The 19249-nt window shown below is 36.8% G+C and overlaps 1 protein-coding gene across 2 annotated transcripts in view; it reads right to left on the bottom strand.

The window, feature by feature from the left end:
- Positions 1 to 621: 621 nt before the first annotated feature.
- Positions 622 to 19249, bottom strand: part of NOL10 (nucleolar protein 10) — a 54984-nt gene continuing 36356 nt past the window's right edge. For both annotated transcript variants that reach the window (XM_052809391.1, XM_052809392.1), the window contains 8 exons: positions 14976 to 15102; positions 13408 to 13487; positions 13139 to 13237; positions 12408 to 12497; positions 10490 to 10663; positions 9847 to 10094; positions 4402 to 4504; positions 622 to 1050 (listed from right to left, as the gene is read on the bottom strand). In XM_052809391.1, coding sequence (XP_052665351.1) covers positions 931 to 1050; positions 4402 to 4504; positions 9847 to 10094; positions 10490 to 10663; positions 12408 to 12497; positions 13139 to 13237; positions 13408 to 13487; positions 14976 to 15102 — 1041 coding nt within the window. In that variant the 3' untranslated portion in view covers positions 622 to 930. The remainder of the gene's footprint in view (positions 1051 to 4401; positions 4505 to 9846; positions 10095 to 10489; positions 10664 to 12407; positions 12498 to 13138; positions 13238 to 13407; positions 13488 to 14975; positions 15103 to 19249) is intronic.

The following is a 19249-nucleotide window of genomic DNA, read 5'->3' as shown; positions in this document are numbered from 1 at the left end:
CCTGGTTAGCAACAAGCATTCTTCTGGGAATCAAAGAGAAGACATAGGAAAGAATCAATCATCTCCTTATCATAGGTTCTAGTTTCTTATTTAACTAAACTAACTTTCTGAAGAATAGGAGGCTACTGGCATGGCCTTAACGTGCTTGTTATGTGAACATATGCCACTTGATCTATGTTGAACCACGGCTGGCTTACCAAAACATGTTAAACCTGGTCCTAAGGATTCTGAGTAAAGGCAATATTCACAAAATTTAACTTAGTAAGACTATCCTTCTGAGATTCCCCTTTGTACGTCGGTGTGGCAAGAGGTTTCCTTATAGAGTGACTTAGAGGAACTTATATCAGGCATTCTCAATTGCCCTCATGATGACCATTTGTACCTCCTCCTGGCTACTAAGGCGACCCAAGAATATAAAGCCCAAGAATATAAAGTCAGTTTTTGAAAAGCATAATTGTGCATCATACTTCAAGAACCATAAAAGAAAAATTTGTTGTGCCCTTGTATAGATAAGTTTTTAGACAAAATAACTTACCCTTGATCTTCTATCTAAGCAGTCACAAATAAAGATTTCAGAAAGCAAAAACGCACAGCTCTTAAGTTAAATAAAAGATAGGCAGCCTTGGTGTATACATGAATTCTTATATAGAAAACATCCAGGGTTACACAATAACCAGTTGCTGGCTATTTCCGCACAAATACAGTTCACACTGTAGTTTATAACACACCATACTCGTAGTGTCCTTTGGTCAATACTTTTACTTTCATAAACTTTTCAATAAGTAACACAGGGTTTAGCAAGTTCTGGTTTTTGTGTTCATCAATGAATGAAAATATAAATACATTGGTACTGTGTCCCAATTTGAAAAAGTCCCTTTTTCAAATGAAAAATGAGATAAAAGAAGTTTCTTAAAAAAACAACAAAATAAATCAATGAAACAGACGTCCTCTTCCACGCTTGCTCTTGAGATGACTAGCAGAACGCCTAAGAGTTTTCCTCTCTTGACGATGTTGTTTCTCAGCTTCCTGCTGTTTCTTTTGTTGCTCTGACTGGAATATTAAAACAAAAATAGACTTAGCTTCTTGTAAACTTACGTATCACCTCACTGTTCAAGTATCTATATATCAAGTCAGAATTCCATTAGGAAAATCTGGGAATGTTACTGTAAATGGCCCCGTGCTATCTTGTCTTATACCACACCTGTTGATTCTAAGTATCCCTAGGCATTATCATCCCAAGTAATTCAGGGCAAACATTTTAGACAAAGATATCAAAAAACAGTGAATAAAATCATGTATTTCAGATGAAAACCAGTGTCTAACAACAGACTGTAAAATTACACTCCAGAATTTATTTTTTAATGCCCTTAAGAAGGTAGAGCACAATTTGAGGCTATTTAGTATCTACTTTGGTTAACTAGTGTTACCACATTTAATATTTGCACAAATGGATTTTAAAAAGACAGAACAATTAGTTAAATTTGCGGAAACATACAGGTTTTCTAAAAAATGTTCTTAGAAGTTTTTGCAAGTGTTTGATATGCTGTATGCAATTCTAGAAAGACTTCCCACATAAAAATCATCTAAAATCTCTGCTCCTGTGGCACACGCTCTATTAATGTTTCTCCTCTTCATCAAAAACACGCTGAAAGGGTTTCATTTACATACCACATAGATGAAATGGCTCTTACAGCCATAAACTACTATTTTCTTTGGAAGACTAAGGCTTGTCTTCAGACTAAGCATAAACTGGAACTAGCCAACTTGAACTAGCCAAGCTCAGGCAACTATCCATGCGATAAAATACTCAAGCAATTAGAACAATTTCAACAGCAGCACAGGATAAGTGCATTCACAGTGTGACAAAAGTATCCCCATTGCATCTAATTCTGTAATCAGCAGCATTCATATGTCAGCCCATGTCTTCCTGAATCTCCCATTAAAGTACCATTTAAACTTGAGCTAAAGATTTGCACACATAGACAACATTTTGACTGAGGTGAGATATGAACCAATTTACCAAATGCAGCAATAAGCCCATACCAGCATCAGCGTAATAAAAACTAGTGGTCTTTAGACATTGTTGAAATTTATTGACTCCTGTTTCCACTACAAGTAGGGAAACAAGAAATCCACTATGTGAAAAAGTAAGTAGTTTCTCTCTGTCTCCAGACTTCATCTGAAATGGTCTTGAGAAATCTTACTGAATACAAGTAATTACAAGAATGACTGCTACCACTAGTATACTGAAATTGAATGATCTTGATTTGCATTTGAAACTTTGGGTTTTTTAAAAATATGTCCTCTATACCTCCCCAGTATTGTAAGTACTTAGGTATTTTAGAAACCCTTCTATTTTGTTGTATCTATTTGCTATCATAAAGCATGCTGAAATTGAAAAACAGGATACCACACTGTAGGAACCATACAAAAATCCCCTGAAAACTAAACTCTGAAATATCAATGACAAAGAATTTCAGCGCTGGATCTGTCAGTGGCTGCTGGGCATTTGGGAGGCTGCTAACATACCACAACTGCAGCAGCCAAGTTTAGTCTCAATTCCACCAATTTACAAGGTTGAGTGACATCAGTCCCATGGAAGCACAATTCTCTCCCCCACTAAATCTTTCTACCTACTCCTAAATACACCTGCACTTTAAAGAAAGGGCATCACTAAAGTAGAAGCTGATGATCAGAGTAACACTAAAATCCCTTTTAGCTTGCCAACTTCATCTCCGCATCCTCTGAAAACAAGTGTCAAGTCACAGCATACTGCACAGCGTGCCTTCTTCCCAGCTCTGCGTGCTCCATTTCCTGGGATTTCAGAATATATACACAGGGTCTGTTTATTTGAGAGAAGACTTAAGTCTTATTTTGCTATTCTGTTGATAGAAGAAAAGATTTCCACTGTAGATGCATTATTTTTCTTTTAATTAGACTTTTAAAAGTCTTTTTAATGCAAATGAGCACAACGTACGTATTTCAATAAAGCAACATCAGTTAACAGTCAGAGAAAAAAAAATCCATATAAGTTAGCAGCAACTTAATTAAAAAAAACAAAAGCTATAGCATATCTGATGGAATCAAGTAAAAATGGCAATCTGAACCACTGCAGTTTCTGTCTTCTTCCACCTTACTCCCAAATCTTCACAAAGCTGTTAGCAAAAGGTCATAGGTTATTGTTCACCATCAATTGCAAGAAACCTTGTGGCTTTGTGCTTCCTAATTTAAAGCTACTATAAAAAAGACTGTGCTTTCGAAGCCCTGCAAAGCCCATTTAATTAGCTGCAAGACACTAACAAATCAGTTACAGCAGCTGGTAAAATCCCCAGAATGGTTATCCTACACAGCACTGCAGAGGAATCTGTGACTTATTCTAAAGTCACCACATCTTAAATTCCAGCAATACAGGAATCAAAAACAGATGAAAAAGGGCATCTGTAAACAGACAATAATCAGGTAAAACAAGTAAGGTAGAAATAGTCCAATAAATTTTGTTATTTAAAATTTTTTTTTCAGGCATACCCAATGTGACAATCAAATAACTACTTAGTCGTTCTTGTGACAGCAGTTTTACCAGTGAGAAAAATATTTGACCACTGGGAAGGAGAAATGTATTACAGCAAAGAGGCTTACCTGAGGAAAACCAGTTTTAATTGAAGTACATTTGTCAGCTCAAGTATCAATTAATATCGGTCTTCAGCTTTTATAATGTGTCCTTTCCTCAGTTCTAAAGCAATTTTCTAGTAAAAATTCCCTAAGTGTTCTACAGCAGTAGCAGATGCACACATGCATTTAACTCTACCCACACTATAAAGTAATCACCTGCCTGCAATCTACAAAATTCCTTAGGATGGGAAATCAAAACCCTTTGGGAATGGTAGATAGGCAGCAGTCAACTACACACTTCAAATGGAATTTGGCAAGTAAAACAGGACCAGAGCTCGTTCTTGTGATCTGTGTTACACAAGTTCAATGACAAAGGTGGTTAGAAGCTCTGTTCTTATCATGCTGAGACCTAGCAACATTATCAACCAAGAGAAAGCCTGTCACCTACAGCATCCTGATTACATTTGGACCTGCAGACCAAGACCTCATCAGTCCTGGCACAGAAGTCAGGTAAGGTCACAAGCTTCTGATGGTATGTCTGCAAATAAACTATTAAAAGATGGAAGCCAGTATTTTCCACCGGAACGTAAGATTTTATGAGTGCTGCCTGAGTTATAAGTACACACAGTGTACTACCGGAGGCTTTCATTCTCTTGGCAAGAAACAGAAGAGTTGGCAGCTTATAAAGAAACGAAGAGGGACATTTGTTTGACGGTTTTAAAGTTCCTGTTCTTTCATGCAAAACCTAAAGTTACTTGTGTATTATCTTAAAAAATTATATATATAGCTCACCTTCTTTAATTTGAATGTTGCCTGTTTGCTGCCTACTGTGGTATCAGACACATTGAGCGTGCCAAGTTTTTCTTCAAGCTTTAGACGATCTTCAAGAGTTTTCCTGCAGAGAATAATTAACATTAATCCCAATTCTTGCCATCTTTTTACTATAATAAACGCTGATAATGCAGTCAAAACTAATCTCGATTTCTCTGAAACCCTGAAATGCCATAAGTCAAAAAAGTAAACATTCAGTAAACGGAAGAGAAGGACAAGTTTAAATCATTCCCTCCAGATATTGCTTTTAGTAGAAGCAATTTTAAAATTTATGTAAAGTTCATTGTTTTTTCTGCTAAAAAAGCAACGGGACTCTAGTTGAGAAAGAAACCACACCCTTCTATTGCTATAGTTTTCTATGAAATGTCAGAAAAAGTCAGGAATATTCAGCTGCAGTAATAGATACATACACAAATAAATAAAAAACCAGTAAGGTTTCTTGAAATCTTATCATTTCTGAATTGGAAACACTTTTGAGGGAAGGAAATAATCTTGACTGTACATCAGAACGAATTCACTACTGAATGAATCACTTCACTGATAGAGACAAACTACTTAGTCCAAATAAAAATGACCGTTCGGACACTGTGCCTGTAACAGTCTAATGCAAATAGTTTTCTAAATAAAAGAACAATGCAAACAAGTGAACGTGATAAATAAGACAGACTCTGACCCCAGAGAGGAGCTCCACATGAGCATATGCCTTCAAGCTCATGGTACTCATCAGTTAGCTTCTGTGAGCAAGCTGGTCTAGAGCCTCACCCTCAGGCACTGAACTCCAGCATTTCTGTGGAGGAGGTAGCCATTGTGGTTGAAACCGATACTGCTTTCAGCTCTCCCCCACTGGAAGTAAATGCCCCTACAAAAGCGAGACACATGGACATGCCCCAGTTGCTCCAGGTTGTGAGCTGATATTTAATATCACCCTTGCTGACTTCAGTAAGTTGGGTTGTAAATTGCAACAGCTGAGGAGTGGAAATACACCTTGTTCCCACACAGCCTCCAGCACAGGGGTGAGGCAGGCAGGCAGGGATGGTGCTGGCTTCACCCAGCCTCCCTAAAGGCACCTGTGAGTCCTAACATGGCTAGTCCTTCTTCTACAATGTGGGCCCTACGAGTAGGTAGTGCCACCTGAGAATATGACATGGCTTGTATGATCAGACAACTCACTCTGTGATGCGCTTAGAAAACATTCCCCTAACTGTAAATGAAATTAGCTTCTGCAATTTGAGATGCTGCTATTAGTGCCTTATTAGATCTCTGAAGAAGGCTAAAAGACACTTTTTGTACAAGTTTTAAAGTGGAAAATAAGTAATCATAAGAATACGGACGATTAGCAGCCACCAAAGTCATTGGCATTCACTGTGGATGAAGGGCTCATGGATGGTGGCCTATGCATGAAGTCTCTGAAGTCCACTGAATTTTGGTTAATGAGCCATTTTATGTTACAAAGACTGTTCAGATTAACAATGAAAAATTACTGTCAAGAATTACTTTATTTCTCATGACTAGGTACTTTGATTGTGTTTCTTTTCTGTAGTATATTTTTCATTGAGTACATGTAAAAACTTGTTCCATCTGTGTGCATCGGGAAGACAAGCTAAGCCTTAGAGCTAACTATGGCAGAAGATCAGTCACCAACATTGTGGTGGGATTTCTACATTCAAGTGAAGTCCCATTTTTCTCCCCTTTGAAAGTGAACCGGAGAAATATGGCTGTTACCCAGCAATTATTTAGCATGACTGCCTAGATACTGCTTCAGTCAGGAGAAAAATTAAAATGAGGAGATATTAGCAAAACACTGTGGGGTTGCAATTTTACTGAATAACTGCAGGTATGGCTAAATTTATCTGAAAATGTGCAGACCTCAAATGATAGTCAATTGCACACATTGATACACAAACACTTAAAATGGCTGGGTTGTTTGTTTTGGTTTTTTTTTTTTTAAATCATCCTCAACAAATTGATTCAAGGGATACATTAACAGTGTTATTAAAAGCAACTTCCCCTGCCCCACAGTAAAAAAAGCAAACAAACAAAAAAATTGCCCAGGCACTTTTTTTTTTTCCCTCGTTATAAAGAGAACAGTTTTTCAGGACTTTTCCTGCTCTTTTACTTTAGCAATACCTAGGAATGTCAACTATGCTTTTGTTGGCTTTTGTTGACTTTCTTGGCCACCTCTGAAGATACATACATTGACTGTCATACTTTATAAACTATGACTACTGTAGTTTTTAATTTTGACATGCTCTTAACTTCAATAACAAACCTTTTAAAGGGACATCAAGAAAATCAGAAAAGCTCTCAGCACACTGATAAAAACCCTTTCCTTTTATGGATCCCTTTTAAGTTACTATGTAAGGAACTTATGCAGGAAGTAAACAAAGCAAAGTTTCACAAGTTTTCATGTGTAAGCCTAAGAGTGAAAAAGGGGAAAATGAAATGTAGAAGATTTGAGACAAGGCATTTTTTACAACCATGACTAAATTTTGCAGCTTTCCTGTGCAAAGAAATGCGTAGACTGTTGGTCTATGAAGAAATTTATAGTATGCACCACTGCTTTAGAAGTTGGGCTTGGAGCCGTGCTGAGTCAGGAACACGTTGAAAGAAACACCCAGTTTTATATAAGTCATAAACTGTTTCCTCAGGTAGAACATTATATGATTAGAGAAAAAAAGAACACCTAGCCATTAAATGCATAGTGAAGGTATTAAGGTACTTAATTATATTGGTCACAGACCATCATTCCATAACTTGGATAAATCAAATCAAAGACAAACATGCCAGCCTCACCAGATGGTACATGCCACTACAGTCTTTCCAATTTTCAGTACATTACTTGAATTAATTATTTTTATGCTGACTACTTAACACTGAATAAGGCCAGCAGAAAACATATTTAAGTATTTTCTTCATAAAATTATAATATGTAAAAATGTTTATTAACCAAACAAGTAGCTCACAACACAGACTAAGTCATTATGATTACAGAATCGTATCAGCTATACATTATAAGAAACAGATATCAGCCATTAATTTTTAATTTCTTCTAAGAATTTGAGGAATATCACACTCTGCACTATGAACAGTGCTTGGATGAGCACAAATGGGGTCAGTGAGTATAGAGCCAATTGCTTAGATGAAAATAAATTATGGAAAGACAATTCAATGACAGCAACTCAGAAAAACATAAAGGATGTAATGCTGTCACATCCATTTTTTTGTCATCTTATTCTATCCTCAATTTTCTCTCCTTTTTTCTTTTTTTTTTTTTTTTTTTTTTTAACATTTTACATTACATCCCATCTATGCACCTATCAAGCAGAGGGTATCTAACCTAAGCCACCCTAATTATGCATCATACCTTGCAAAATATTCTGCAGAGAATTAGCAGCAAATCTTAAGACAGATTCTCTTTTCCCTAAAAGCAGTCTTTTAAAAGTCTTCCCATGGTTTATGTCATCACTGATACTCCTCCATTCACTGGACAGGTCTGTGGTATTTGATTTCAATTTTCCCAAGTTGAAGCAATAATTTTTCTCCCTTTACACAGCAGATGAAAGAATTTACTTTGTCCCGTGTTACACTGTAATAATTTTTTCCAAATGTTTCTCTTCCTTACACCTGTCTTGGCTTATTTACTTAACTTTCAGTATCCTTGTTCACATTTAAGCCTTCCATGTTTTGAACAAAATGAAATCTTAATACTTCAAGTTGAGTGTCCTTGAGAATTTCCTTAAGAGGTCAGCAGCTGAATTTGTGTAAAAGAACAGTACGTTGAGTAGGCTGCAGCCATACTGCCTTTTAGTGAAGTATTTAAATGGCAATAAGAATACACGGCCATTTGACCAGTGTCTCAGGCTCCTTTCAAGTCACTTGTTAACATGACTATAAATCTAAGTACAATGTAAAAAATATCCTTAACCTACAATACTCTGTCAGAGTGTCCAGAGTGGATTTTCTCCTGACAAAGAACAAAAACTGACAAAAGCAAGAAGTTGTTTCATCTTCTGGAAGAAAGAAAGAAAAATAATCAGAAGCAAGTTGATGGAGAAATCTAATAAAGTTACAGTCCAGAATGAATGGGTATACTCAATATAAAGAACAAAGAAAAATCCCTGTGTGAAAACACTTGCTGATAAAAAACAGCTAAGGAAAACATGGGAATCAGTTCTGCAGAACTGCTATAAATGCCAATTTATAAAAACTACTACTTCTATTTAAAGAGGTCTTACAGGTACAGCATGGAAAAAACAGTAATACTCAGTAATCCTCAGTAATACTTGAAGACCATTTTACACGATAATTCCAGTTAAAAACTTGCACATTTAAAGGGACAGGCTAAATTTTTTATCAAATGTTTCTTTACATATCTCCAGAAAATTTCGATCATGAAACAACTAGGTTGTAGAGTCAGTCATTACTGACATAAAGAAACAGCCCCATTATATGTATTATTCATTTCCTTTTCTTTGACTGTATCATTTCATTCTAAGTAAAGACATAATGGCTATTACGAGATCCATCTAGCCCAGCAACTTGTTTCCAACATTAGTCAAAATTCTGCTTTGTATCCATTGTGCTGCAAGAGCTTTGAAGCTATTGTCTTTCAATGTTTCAATATTAGCATCTGTGCTCCAAATAATAAAAGGCTATTAAATCTCATCTTTGAAGGAAAAAAAGAAGGAAAAAAAAAAAAAAAGTGAGATTTGCAGGCATTAAGCACCTCAAAGGCAAGTCCTTTAGTTTGACGTGCTCTTTATACAGTACCCAACTACTTCGGCTGATCATCAATTTAAGGAAATCCAAATTAAAAAAAAAAAAAAAAGAAAAAAGTCTGATTATTTTATATTGCAAAAAGAAAACCAGAAATAGTAAAAACTGATAATATCAGGACAGCACAGTTTTTTGAAACTTTTTGGATGCCATAAAAATTCCCAGACAAAACAATATTTTCTTTTTTACCACCTTGATCCTTCCTCCAAAACAGTGTCTAGTCATGCAGTATTCTACATCTTTTTAGAGGGTCAGATGAAAAACATCCAGCCTGTCAACCTCATACTGACACTGGTGGACAAATATAACCAGTCTCACAGACATCAGTGTTGTTGTTTGTGAGAGCAGCAGTTCAACAGCACTGATTAATGGATCCCCAAACCTGGCTCAGAATATTAATCTCTTACTCATCTCATTTGTGTTGTCTCTCTGCCATACTTTAAACATCATATTTGTTTAACTACAAAACAAAGCTTTCAACAACTATGTCGCTTTAAGTTATATCCCTGAGTCGCCAGATGTGGCTTTACTGGTAAGTGCTTCCGAGCCAAAATGCCACTGGCCTGCACTGTAGAGAAATACTTGAGAATCACCCACCCCCAGCTATTAAAACAGGAACATTAGTCTTACTTCATTAATTTTTGTTTTTTGGCAGAGTCTTTGAAGCTTCTGAATTCCTCTCCTTCTTTAATCTCAAAAAAATGAGGTTTCAGTAATGTTTGCTGATCCTCCTTGAACCTTTCCTGCCGCTTTACTTTTTCCTCTTGGCGTAGAAGCTTGCGCTGTTTCCTGACCTCTTCAACCCAGCCTTTTTCATCATCTGAACTCTCAGAACTTTCTGCATCACTTGCTTTTCCTTCTGGTTCTTCCTCCTCTTCCTGCAGACAAAAATAGTACAAAATAAGAAATCATCAACTAATTTTCTTTTCAAACCATTCCTGCAACAAGAGTATGTGACAGCTTTTACACAGACACAGTTGAAGAGAACTAAAATTTGAACAAAAGCAGTAACAGCAAATGAAGCAGAAGATACATTATAAAATTTTTTCCACCTACATATTTTACGCTTTTCAAACCTACATTAATGTAGACACAATATTGTTCACATCTAAAAACTAGACTAAAATTATAAATTACACTTAATTACTGCAGCTGATAAGACATTCTTGCATTGCCTCCATCTTTCCTTCTTTCTAGGGTGAAAAATCTGAATGCTTGAAACAAAGAAAAGAAAACTATGGATTTTTCCTAATCCAAGTGGAAAATGTTTTACCTGTTCTTGTGCTTCCAGTTCCTCTAAGATCTTCAGCTTCCTCTTTCTTTTCTCACTTATTTTAGAAACAAGTGGGTTAAGTAGCCTAAATTCTTCACTCTGCTCATCCACCTGGTAATCTGGATTCTCAAACATGACCTTAAAACGATCATCTTTGAGAAGGCTAGGCAGATTCTGGAAAAGAAGCAAAGCATGAGTGAGTTATAAAATTCTGAAACGGACATTGGTAAAGTAAGTAACACCTTTTTAATTAAACCAAACTCAAAAGCAGCATGTGAAATGCCAGTTCCTTCCAGGTCATATAAAATCAAGATTTATGTTTATTATATTTTATGACTTTCACAAAGATCAAATAAACATCATTCTAAGCTACCTGTAAGCAAGACAGGTTGGTTTTCTTTATGCATACTATAGACACCTTAAATACACAATTACTAATATTTTTGAATTAATGTTTCTCATACATTCAAGCCAGCTAGTCTGGAGACGTGTTGATATTCACTAATCAGCAGTACCTCCAAGGTAAATACCCTGCCTGACGGGGATGATTGTACAACATGTACAACAAATTATCAAGGTAAACATGTCTTTATGCAATGCTACTACTGTTTTACTGTAAATACATAAGATTAAGTGTTTCTATACACCTTACACACTTTTTCTTCACTGCCCTCACATATGGAATGAAAAAGGCAGTTTCATTCATGTCAAAATAAAATGAACTCAGTTTAAATTATGCTACTGTTGAATTAGGAACAGTTCAAGTTACAACTTCAGCTTCTGCAAATACCTGTTGTCATCATTTTAAAATCATTAAGTACATAGCTTTTTAATATAAAAAGCTGATCTTTCAACATTGCCAAAATTACACCAGCACATTTATCCCACCCTAGCACTGAATTTTCCTTGTTACCCAAAGGGGGGGGGGGGGGGGGGAAGCAACAGAAAACAAATGTAGATTTCAAACACAGAAACTGTTGCAAATGTGTGACTTGCAGTCACACAGCCAAAAATTAAATCCCAAAGCCTAAAATAAATTGCTTTTCATAAGACTCTAATGCCATTTCAGGAAAATAACCAGAACATGCATTTTTACATATACTCTTTCTAGTCCACTTAATAATACAATTTATATGTACTCCTAGACAAATCAGGCCCCATTTATTGAACTCATATTTCCATCATAACACCGGCTTAGTCTGCATTTAAGGTTTTACCACCACCTACTTTTTCAGTAGTTCATGATTCCTAGTAACTGTAACACACAGGATTTCATTAGATGCCACATGAAGCTAATGCCTGCCTTTCACAAATGCTACAGGCCTGTGAGAATGAGCACCTATGAAGTGCTACTTACAGAACCCCCCCACACCCCGATACTAAACATTAACTCATTTGGTCATTTAGACTTCGCTTAGGATAAAGATTGATTATTTTGAACATCAGGAAGAATTCCGGTTGCATAAGAGCAAACCATTTTGGCTATTTTATAAAATGTAGTCAACTGTGCGCACAAAGACAGGCAATTGTATCTTCAGTTTTACAGATAACGTCTATCTTGTCATGGCCACCACCAAGATACCAACAAATGCAAACAACAGGTCTTTTTGAACAACTCTGGTATTGACTCCGCATTTAGCTAGCTTCTGGAGTCCTGTGAAGCCCATATCACTTCACAGTGAATATTTCATCATTTTAAGCTTTAAGTTACTACATGGCCTTTTTGGTGCTGCAGCTACAGTGAAGTACACCTTAAAGCCACCTACTAGAATAAGTTATTTATGAGAAACAGAAACAATGGAACTTTGAATCTGTTTGGCCAGATAACAAAAAAAGCCCCAACAACAAAAAAATCAATACTGTAAGCATTACTATTTCTGTGATCCCAGTTAGAGAAGTCTCCAAAACAAAAGCTCACCTTCTGTTTCCTTTTTCTAGTAACCTGTTGCTCTTCTCCTTCTTCTTCAATCAGTTTGAGTGCAAGTTCTTTATTGACTTTTGGAAGTTTCTAAAGAAAGGAAAGCAATTAATCAGTAAATTACTCTTTTACACATGCAAACCCCTATATGCATTACATTCGTAAGTGTGGTGAAGAGGGTATTATTCATTCTTCTAACTCTTGCTGAAAAGCTCCTTGACTGGTTCCAAATATTTCTAGGTATTAGTTAAGCAACAGCACTTGGACAAAATTTAAGCAGAACTTCTGTATCATTTTTTCCTTGTAATGCATCAGCTTTAGTACTTTACAAGCAACTATTTTTCCTTGTATGTTGAACAAATTCAATCTAGAAAGCTACTAGTTACAAACGCGATACTATTTTTATATTCTCTTTCCAGAGTTATCCAGTGTTTTAATGGCTTAAATCATTTAGTTCAATGACAGAAGTAGAAACTACAAGTTTTACCAGTGGGTTACTCACTCAAGTGGCAAATGTGATGAGAGCTGCTCTTTTACAGCTTTCTCATCTGTGGGGATCACACGCATGGGAATTTTACGGTTCCATTCAAAAAGTTCTATAAATTACTTTGTGTCTCTGATGATAAACAGAATCAAATCCTAAGTCATTACATCTCTGAGATACACTTAAGAATATATTACTCTTTGTGAATAGTTTTCCCAGAACTATACTCATTGTTTACAGGATTTACCTTTAGTTGAACTCTCTGTGCACGTGTTTCTTCTATCTTCTGCCTTATTTTCTCTCTTCTGTATTCTTCATAGGCAAAGGGGTTGGCCATCATTTTTGCCTTTGAACAAGCAGGAGGAAGTAAAAAGAAAATACCATTAATACAGGAGACAGTCTGTTATTTGGAGGAAAAAACCCCCACAAAACAAAAACCACCACCCCCCCCCCAAAAACCCAACACACATATTTTATCGTTAAGAGTAAAAATTGACAAAGATCAGCCTTATTTACCTTATGATAAAGTCTTATGTCCATGAAAAAGCCATGCATATATGCTCTGAGCAATGATGATCCAATGAGATGAGAAAGGCCTGGGAAAAAAGTTACAGAGGATTTCAAAGAGCTTTCATATACAAAGAATTGCTATTTCAAGCTAGCCACTTCACCTACCTGATTCAAGACAAACAAGCACTGCTAATGCAACGCATCAATCTAAGAGTCACATCCATTACATAAAGACTAAGTAAAAACATTAAAAAAAAAAAAAAAATCAGTTTGGCCAGCAAGAAATTCGAGCTTCTTCACAGCAAGAAAATCCATTTTTCTTGTCATAACTGTTATTGTGCACTTGTTAAAAACGCCCACACGTACTATGCTCCTTAAAGGTTCATGAAGAAAAATTCTGAGAGGATTTTTTTGAAAGTCCATAGGTGTTTGACAATCACTTTTTTTAGTGTGGTATAGAGAAGTTTTTAATTAAAGAGTTTTGCCTTGGGTCACTATCTTTGAAGAACCAACATGTTGGAAAAAAATACAGTACCACATCAGGTCATAAAACTGTCACCCTAGGCCCTAACCTAAGTAAAAATGAAAATACTTAACAGTTCTCTGATTTTCCTTCCATGTATCTTCACGAAATTCCAGGACTGAGAAAAGGAAAAGCAAAATATCCTCTACAGACCCTGAATCTTTAGAAATTAAGAATTAACAAAATTCTTCTAGAACTAATTGCAAAAAACCAGAAGTGAGAAACTGCTCTGCATCTCAGAAAGCAAAGTTGTTTCTAAAAATTTTGTTAACTGTTTGCAGGAAACAATCTTCCTGCGTATTTCAAAATGAGAGTACCTCCAGCTAATGGCGAGTAATACAAAGAAACCCTAACATATGAAATATAAAATATCCCTTAAGCTGGTTCTTCATTTGAAAGCCTGCATCTATAGGGAAATGAATTTGATTAAGTTATAGCGAATTTAAAGCAGAAAAAGTATTCCCAGTCAAGTCTCTGTGTAGATAACACCACATTACCTTATTCCCTTACGACTGGGATAGGGGTCTGTGGGCTACATTCAGACCATCTACTCTAGAACTCGTAATGCTGAAGATGCAGGTGCTTTGGATGACCTCCTCCTTGTATGGCGTCCTGCCAGGCCAAACCCAACTCCCATATTCAGAGGTTAATTAAACTGGAGCAAAGCACTGCAATCAAAACACGCAGCGGACAGAAAAGGACTAACTACCTTGGGAGAAGCACGCTTACCTTCTCTGCTATATAACTTTCAGCACTCTAATTCCTTGAAACTCTGTTTCTATTAGCCCCAGAATGATTTGTATTTTCTGGAAATCACTACATTCAAATAGGATAGCCTTTGGCAGATTTTGCTGTGAGTTCCACCACACTATTTGAGTACCTCAAAAATATTTTGATAACTAAACCAACTTCTCTTCCTATGCCTTTCATTTAGTGTCTGAAAGCACACACAACACACTCATATGTCACATCAAAATTACAAAACTTATGTGTGTAAATAATAAAAAACTGAACAAAGAAGTCAGCTAAAGAGGATATTCAACTGTTTTACCTAAATTTTCAAGGTCTTTTCTGGTAACGAATTTGTAATCATCATAAACTGTGCTCTCTGGATTCTCTTCCAGTTCTTCAGTCAAGTTGTCCAAGAAGGAACACCATTTTGGGGCAGGTCCTAAAACCTGTGGATATTATAGAAAGTTGCAACATTGTATATTCTTAGAGAAAAAACCTACAGTTAGGCTTTCAAGCTACTGTGCTGTAATGGAATAGAGAATGATTCCCTCTGAAATTAAAACAGACCTTAAAAGCAACAGCAGTCAGAGAACACAATTAAACCTATTGCTTGCATTACCAATAAGGAGTACTATAAATCATGCAAGTGTTATTTTAATTTAGGTCATTTATTTGAGACCAACGATCTAGAGGTTTCATGTTTAACTGTTTCAAGTGGTCCCAGTCTGATTAATTTATTAAAAGCTCAGAGCCAAACGTTATAGATAAAATGATGAACTAATTGCATTAGATAGTAACTAATCTGTAAAGCACTGTTGGATCTTGAACTCATTAGGTTCACTATGCAATCATGTTAAATGCTATTCTGCCCTATTTATTTTAGTTAAACCACCACAGGTATATTTCATGTATTTTTATTCAACAATAAACCCAGACTGTACAAACAGAAAATAGGAAATACTAAAAAGCTTGCATATTTCCACCATGAGGCAAAGGATTTATTTGAACAATATTATGTTGCACTATCAATGTACTTTTCCATATAAGCTTCCTCCAATTTCCCAAGTTAACAATTAGCTCCCTTCACTTTTCCCTCCCACTGTTCTGATTGAAATTCCTCTCTATCCTGATGCATGCAGCCATACTCAGCTGTTCCAGTACTATTATTTTAGTAGGCGAGTTAGCTGAATGGAAAAATCCAATGCTACATTTTTTTCTCTAGAGCAAATCATCTGACATTTCAGAACATAAAGTGGCCAGTTAACTCCTAGAGTGGGACTTCGGATGAGGCTTCTGATTTGTTTGCTAAAAATTTACGTTAAAAACTCTGCAGTCAACACAACTACAAGAATGGTTGTGATTCAACAACAACATTTTAAGATCCTATTTGGTTATGGAAACAAGCAGAAGTGATTTTATGTATATAAAATACATATAGTTTGACATGATATTGTGGTAACAGTATGAGATAATGCTGTTCATTTAAAAAAGTGTGTTACTACTCATTCAAAAGTCTTCTTTTGAAGACAACTATACACAAAAAATTGTAAAAATTGTATTTTAGACCATAATATTCTAGACTGTAACATTCCAGTATTCTAGACCACTATTGTCTATGTATCAAGTACAATTTATGTTGGCAAGATTTCAGAACTAGCTGAGAACCACAACATGCCAAATGAAAAATTGCACTTTTTTACAGTGCTGCATAGTTTATTCCAATTAGTAAGAGCTTCTAAGGAAAGACCCAAGATGTCACTAACAGGAAAGACTTTACCTACTTAATGAATTAACCAAATCCCTGTGTCTGCTCCAGTAATACTCAGCTTAAACACTCTAAAACATTCATACTGATTTCTTACCAACATTGCAGAAGCTTTTCTCTCCATCCAGATTTTAAACTTTTCAGTTATCTCCCCCAAACCCACTTCTTCAAATCTAAACGCCAAACTTTCATATTAATAAGAAAGCAGTCTAGATATATTAAATGTACCACTGGTTTTCATGCCATTCAAGAAATCAGTTATCTGTGCTTCATTACCAGAACATCAAAGCATGACTGGGGTGGAGGAATCTTCTCTAAAGTTTACCTATAGTTTTGTTTTGGATGAAACTGTTTGTCCTTCTTACAAAAAAGAAGTTGCTTACTAACTAAACAAAACTTCGCTTGTAACAAAATTTAAGTACAAGTTTCTCTGCTGAAGATCATTAGAAATGAGATTAGAGAATCCTTGACTCATGTCCATTCCCATTAAATAAAAAGTTCCCCTTCATTCCATCTTGCTGACACATGATGTAAAGATCTCTATCACTTCAATAAACCTTTTTCATCACTTCCACGTCTATGACACTACCTGCTCAAGCCTTACAAAGCGCACGTTACTCATTAGAATTCAGGCCATTCCAAGCAGTCAGGGTAATCCCCCCATGGGATCCTGACTGGTGTAAATCTTTGAACGTATAACTAAAGCAGAAGTCTCACAAATAAGGGGAAAACAGTTAATCTGCTCTTCAGCTGTAGCTCCACTCACTGTTCCAAGTATCCCTGTACTCAAAACCTGATATTGAGAGTAAAGCCTTTCATAGCACGTAACCTGTGCCATGAAAAACACAAAAAACACATAAAACCAAAAGACCCGATTATTCGTTATAATCTGTGGAGTGAGTTGGATGATCAGATCATAGAAAACAAGGGGGTGGGTGGGAAATAAAATAATTAACGGAAAAAAGCAGTGACAGAATACCAGGAAAAAATAGAAAGTCCAACCATTATTCAAATTTCACATGTAAACTGACAGAAAGGAAAACCCTACAGAGATGTCTGTGTATGTTTTATTGCCTTATTTCCCTCTCTCCCACCCTACTGAAACCACTTGCCTACCTATTTTAAGACACATTAGGAGCTTTGCTTTGTATGTTAAAACAGAACACTTTTTAAAGCTTAGGAAGAAATTTAAAGATAGAAAAGGCAAACAATACCAGCCACAATGACAAAAACATAAACAAGAAATGTCCTTCTCTTGCAATAGTAATTCTTCACAGAATTTAACTGCCACTGCATTTTAACTGCGGAGTTTAATGCTCCTCTCTCACCCACTGTCAACCAACAGACATCCCAGGACGGTGCCGAGAGCAGTCTGAAACGGCAGGCTCCACCATTCCTGTGCCCAGGTACAAATGCGACAGTTCAGAGGGCTGGTCCGCACCTGGCCACCAAGGATGAGGCGCATGGGTGAAACCTGCCTCCCCCCCCAGTTCCCGGGTTTCCATACAGCGGGTGCGCAGCAGCACAGGTGGGACCCCTCGGGACCCCTGCCACCACCTCAGCCTGCTGTGCAGTACCCGCCAAAACCAGCAAACAGCCACAAAGTTGTGGAATTTGGGTAGGCTAATTAATATACTTGTCGATTTTGATTGGGAATGTACAATTCTACCACATCTAAGGGAGAAAAAAGCACTGGAATTCAAAGCAAGAATAAGAAAATGTTATCGAGGTAGGTAATCATATGCAACCAAACTGACAGATCTCATTTTTACAATATTTATGATATATCAAATAGGTTTCCCTGCAAGTTTTAGAAAAGTTGCACACAGCTAATGGGAAAATCATTATTAAATGAGTGCACATCTACACTCGGCTTTTACTCAAATATTTCTTAGGATAGGAAAACCAGACATCATCACCAACAGTGACCGAACCTATATTTTTGCTATTTTCATTATTATTCTATTTTTAGTAGGATAACCACTTCTCGAGACAATTTCCTCCAACTGCTGGTGAAAGTCCAGACGACCGCCTTTGAAAATATTTTTGCCTATGAACAGAGCAGCCTCACCTGCAGGCTGGACTCCACTGGCAGCAAGCTGGGTGGGCTGCTCCTGCTCTTCTCCCCTCCCGGTGCTCTCCTCCTCAACCGACTGGGAACTGCACCCATGAGGTGATCAAAACACAGTTATCCCACATCGTGTCCCACCACCATGCTGCAAGATGGGTCACGCCGGGCTGGAGACGAGGAGCAGCCAGGCAGCGCAGCCCTCTCCTCCCCACGGGCAAGCCACGCGGCCGGACTTACCACAGGAGCCTTCCCGCTGCGGCACACAGCCAACACGGACACCTCGCCATTGCCTTTCCTGTCTTATACCAAGGCACAAGAAGTAAAGATGTGGACTTTATAATTATTAGTTTTGTGCCTTCTAATGCCAAAGTTTTGTTAGTACACATTAGAATGTCTTTTTTTCTTTAACTTTAGATGCAGAAAACACAAAATATGATGAGTAATCAAGCATGCAACTGAGCGGAGACAACTGCAAGGCCAAACTGTTCAAGAAAAGGGAGAGAAAAATGTTGACAGAAAAATATTTTTAAAATATTGTAAAATAACTTCAAAAACCACAGTTCTTTGTATTCTATTTTATAAGACGTTTAACTTAATAGTCCTGTAGCACCACAAATCTTATGCAGCACAGCTCTGCAATGCCCTGCACTTACAGCCATGCCTAACTCCTGAGCAATTCTGTAAAAAGTATCAACCTGTCATTGGCCCGTAATTCCCCTGAAATTAATGAACCCTAGGACAGAGTAGGTATTACTCC

This window comes from Harpia harpyja, chromosome 15, assembly GCF_026419915.1.
Source record: "Harpia harpyja isolate bHarHar1 chromosome 15, bHarHar1 primary haplotype, whole genome shotgun sequence".
Lineage (NCBI taxonomy): Eukaryota > Metazoa > Chordata > Aves > Accipitriformes > Accipitridae > Harpia > Harpia harpyja.
The sequence above is the reverse complement of the archived record's forward strand: the minus strand, read 5'-3'. Positions and strand labels throughout refer to the sequence as shown.